General features: G+C 56.2%; 3 protein-coding genes across 7 annotated transcripts in view; 1 reads left to right on the top strand and 2 right to left on the bottom strand.

Moving 5' to 3' along the window:
* The window catches only part of DDHD2 (DDHD domain containing 2), a 13,029-nt gene extending 10,932 nt beyond the window's left edge, over window positions 1–2,097 (bottom strand). Inside the window, exon 1 of the mRNA XM_035893810.1 lies at window positions 2,054–2,097. Within this exon, the coding sequence (XP_035749703.1) occupies window positions 2,054–2,097 (44 nt within the window). The remainder of the gene's footprint in view (window positions 1–2,053) is intronic.
* The window catches only part of PLPP5 (phospholipid phosphatase 5), a 22,822-nt gene that overhangs the window by 17,820 nt on the left and 438 nt on the right, over window positions 1–4,564 (top strand). For all 5 annotated transcript variants that reach the window (XR_004841926.1, XR_004841928.1, XR_004841927.1 and 2 more), the window contains one exon: window positions 827–937. The gene's annotated coding sequence lies outside the window, so the exon portion shown is untranslated. The remainder of the gene's footprint in view (window positions 1–826; window positions 938–4,564) is intronic.
* Window positions 3,531–4,564, bottom strand: part of BAG4 (BAG cochaperone 4) — a 5,459-nt gene continuing 4,425 nt past the window's right edge. The window contains 1 exon segment of the mRNA XM_035893811.1: window positions 3,531–4,564. This exon segment is cut by the window's right edge and continues 548 nt beyond it. The gene's annotated coding sequence lies outside the window, so the exon portion shown is untranslated.

Genomic DNA, 4,564 nt, shown 5'->3' with positions numbered 1-4,564 from the left:
CCAGTTCACAGAGCCCTTGCCTGCAACTCCTGCCTGCAACTCCTGCCTGCAACTCCTGCCTGCAACTCCTGCCTGCAGCCCTGCCCCCAGTGCACAGAGCCCCTGCCCACGGCCCCTGCCCGCAGCTCTCGGGAGGGTTGCGCAGCCCTCGCAGCTGGCAATGGCCCGAGTGGATCCATGCCCAAATGCCATCGCAGGCAGGCGATGCCAGCACTAATTAGGACTCTCCGGCCTAAGTCTTGACTTCAGGCTGATCATTACGCCCCTAAGCCGGATGCAGGCGGGCAGGGGTGCGTGGTGTCAGCGCAGCATCGCCGGGGAGCACATGCCTTCGTGACGGTCACCTCCCACATGCGGCATGGACAAGCACTTGGGCATAGAGCACTCTGCAGCAGAAACCACGAGACACTGATTTAATGTTTGTTTTTCAACCCTTCCGTGGCCCTTTCGCCTTAGTGGAGATTGGGAAACCCTCTTCTGATGACGGGTGCCGCTTGCAGAAGGGGCAGGCAACCCCGGAATAAGAGTTTGGTTTCTGTAGAGATGAGCCTCGTGATAAATAGAGCCACACTTTCTAATTTGGGGTTTTGTGATGTGGGTGGATGCTGTAAGATAAGCCAGTTGCCAGGAATTGTCATCCCAGTGCTCGCCTCCGCCACGGCAGTTACTGGCTGGGAAGAGTGAATGGTCAGAAGTGCTAAAATCCTCAGTTTTGCACCTGTAGAGCAAATGGCTGCGAACTTTGTCCGTGCAGCCTTGCCCGCGCCAGCTCGGTGCTGCCGCAGCTCCTGCCCGCGCCTCCGCTGCAGCGTCTTTCTCCTTTCAGATCGCCGTCCGAGCCGTGACCCACTTTGGTCCTGCTTTGAAGGAGAGGGAAGGCAGCGGGGACGGATGCGGCTACGGCAGCGGGATTTTTCTGCAGGCTGCGGTGTGGAAGGTACGCACGCCCTGATCCCCGCTCTCAGTTCGGCTCGGCTTTGGGGGAAACACATAAAAGCCACCGCCTGCCCGAGGGACTCCGAAACGCCGTACGCAGCCACATCTTCTGACAGAGCTGTTCGAAGAACCAGCCCCGCTGGAAGGATAACCTGCCATTTCAGCCCACTTCTTAACGCTCTGTCATGCGCTTTTAACTAGAGGTTTACATCACCCTCCGCCAAGTCCTTCCCACACGTGGGGACTTAACCTCCGGAAGAGGAAATATTGTAAAGCAATACGTTACCTCGATAGGCTCAGCACCAAAACACCCAAGAAGAAACCCACCTCCCTCCTCCCCCCCAGACCTTGGCTGGCCTGTGTGCCACACACATACTTTCGTTTCTTTCTCATGGCCAGATAAAGGTACCGTGCTTACCACGTCCCCACAGCGGGAAACCTTTGTCCCAATCCACAGAGCACGGGTGATGCAGCAGCTGAGCCCGCGGCTTTTTCTCCTCTCCGAGCTGACTGCACTGCAGAGCTGACGAGGCATCGGGATTGCTCCACGCTCCTCCTTGCGCAGCTAGGACCCTACTTACCCCTTCTCCCTGGCAACTGACGGGAGGGAAATGAGTATCAGAGCAAACAGGATGCAATAAACAATGCAGGTTTGTTCCTGCTGCCATTCTTGCTGCTGAGACAAATACAGAAAATAAAAGTTCCAGCCAGCTCCACGGATTCCAGACTCACTGAAGCTGGCTGCTGGCTTCTTCCTTTTCACGTACCTGTAAGCTGCGACTCGCTGCAGCGCTCCTGCTGATAACGTCCTCAAAAAAGCAGCAGAGCTGACGCATCAGTGCCCCGTTTGCCTGTTGCCACCTCGCTCCAGTGACAGAAGGAGCCGCGGAAGCCAGGCGGTAGCGGGGAGGGGGGGCCTGTCCCAGGGCTGATGGCCCCTGGGCTTGTGCAGCAGCTCCCGGGGGCGTGCGTGGGGCTAACGCCGGGCTGCGGTTCTGCCCCTTCTTGGTGTGGTTTTATAAAGGGGTTGATTGGGCAAAGCAGGGGGAGACCCTGCTGTGAGGAGGGGTGTGAAGGACTGCCTGCACCCCGAGCTGTCCTAGCAGTCAGTACGCACGGACGGGCTGACGGGCTGAACGATTTCGACTTAACACGCGCCATCTCTGCGACAACAAGTTTCAGACTTTGCCTAGATCCTGCGCGAGGGGAATCCAGACCTTTATTTCAACAGCCGTGCCAACCAAATAACAAACCAAACGTGGCAACAGAGGAAGAAATGAGCTCTTTGGCAATTCCTTAGAGAGCACAAATGCGGCGAGACTGTGGCCCGGACTTGGTGCCAAACCCGAAATGGCTGGAGAGCAAAGTGGCAGGGTAGGGGGGGGGTCACGCTTTTCGTCAGGGCTGGCTCCTGTCCCAAATACAAGTTACAGGGATCAAACCTGCATCGCCTCCAGCAGAAAGGAGCCAGGTACGGGTGGCGTCAGAGCTCAGCAATGCCCTGAGCACCCAGGAGAAATGCAGCAGAGGCCGCTCGCCCCTCCTGCAGCACCAGTACCCTCCTTCCCAGCGCCCCTTCCCCTGACGAGAGCACAGGCTCCCCTGCAGCCTTTGCCTGTTGCAGAGCGGGGTTCGGGCTGCTACCCAGGTACTGCGAGCCCAGCAGTTCATCCCGCTCCATCAGCTGGATTTTTCCTTTCTTGACTTTTCTAGAAAGTGGGGGATGTTAGGTCTCTTTGGGCCTAACTTACATTCCTCCTTTGCTTTTTCCTCTAGCCTTTTGTAGACAATCCTTGCAGGAAATCCTAAAGGATCAGAAGAACAGGACTCCATCAATCTGGAATTGAGTCTGCTAGCAAGCCTGTAGCACAAGGGCTCAGCTTTCTGCCCCTACACCAAGCATTTCTTCAATGGTTGATGCTTCTTCTGGCCCATATTCCCTTTCAGAAAAACCTAAATAAAGTTATTACTGTATCGAGCTTATTCAGTGAACCCGCAGCAGTCTCTTGGGGAAGATTTCAGGACATTAGAGGCAGCATTTAACAAGGCTTTCAACCCTAAGATAAAACAAACGGGGTAGAGACACCACAGCACCGCTCTCCGTTCCTCTGGGTTCCAAGAGCCACCGGTAGCAAGGCTGGTTGTGTGGAAGCCAACCCTCCCACCAGGATTTTCACAAGAAAGACACAAACCCAAAGCACGGATTAATTGCTAGAGATGCTGCTGACACTGCAGCCTTTATCAGAGAAGAAAGGTGGCATTCACAGGGGGGCTGGGCCATCGCTTTCTGTGTGCAGCCCAGCAGCACGGCATCGCTATTTATTGTCAGCTGCTTTATCAGTACAGCCACCGACCCCCAGCAGTCAGATTCCATGCCGTATCCGAAGCACGGATCGCTTGGCCTGGCTGCTCTCTGCCTGACAAGAGGACAAAATAAAATAGCAACCAAGCATTTACCCGTCCTGGGACATTCGGCTCTCTCCCGGCTCACCTCGGACGGGGCTGGTTTTGCAGGCCGACCGCCACACGTGATGATGGACGCCTCCAACGAGCTGCAAAGGTCAGTCCCATGCACGCAGCCCTGTCTGGGAATGATGTGGGATCTGCTGGGTGTCCTCAGGACATCGGCTGGCCCTCAGCCCGCAGAGCGCATGGCCAGGGCACTCCCAGCCTCGGGCGCACCAAGACCCCTTCCAGACCCCTTCCAAAACACAGCCACTGGCCCTAGAACCATGGCTGAAGGCTCCTGGAGCATCTGCCCCTCTTGGGAGGTGATGGGGGCCACTGTACCCTGGGGCACCCCCCAAACAAGCATTCTCGGGGGTAACTTGCTGTATTTACCCCTAACCTCGGCCGCTGAGACAGCCTGGCTGGTGCTGTGGTTACAGGCGGGTCTAAGTTACACAACCTTGCCCACAACTTCTTTTTAAAGAAAAGAGACTTTGAGAAGTCTTAATTACAAAATAACATTTAAAAGTTGTCAGGGTTTATTGTCTCGTCACACAGAGTAATGATTCACTTAACATGTCGTAACCAGAAGGTTAACGGTAGGCTGAGCCCTTCCCTCCCCTCCGTACGGCGCGGTGCCACGAGCGTGGCGTTGCAGTGGAATACAGAGCTCGCGGTGTGTGGAAGGACGGTAACGATTAAAAAGTGGATTTTTACCCAAGTGACCTGGAAGGCATTTCAAGCATCCTGCCCTCTCGGGTCGCTCGGCTCAGACATCGTTCCTCTGCTTCTCCCCGTCCTTGCCAGTGGCAGAACTGAGATTTCCAGGCTGTGTTCCCGTGCCCGCGGGGGACGCCAGGGCTCTTCACGACAGAGGAAGGAACAGCGCGATGTGACGTCCGCTTGCCGTGGCCGGGCTGCCAGCATGGTCCCCGTCTGTGGCACTTCAGTGTAGCGACTCGAGTGCCCCAAACCCAACAGAGCCCCAGGACAACACGCAGGTTTTTATGGTGAGGAAGCTGAAGCTGAAAATACAGGCAGTGACCGACAAGCCCAGGGTCTTGGTCTGTGGCTGCGCGTCGCAGTCGTGGCCACATCTGACGAGTGTTCCAGCTGTTTAAGGAAGTGCTGTGGCTGCAGGAGGTGCCTACAGACTGGGCCTGGTTTGGGGAACTCTGTA

The sequence above is a fragment of the Egretta garzetta genome, unplaced genomic scaffold (genome assembly GCF_000687185.1).
Source record: "Egretta garzetta isolate BGI_Z169 unplaced genomic scaffold, ASM68718v1 scaffold725, whole genome shotgun sequence".
Taxonomy (NCBI): Eukaryota; Metazoa; Chordata; class Aves; order Pelecaniformes; family Ardeidae; genus Egretta; species Egretta garzetta.
Note: the sequence above shows the minus strand (reverse complement) of the source record. Positions and strands in the feature narration are given on the sequence as shown.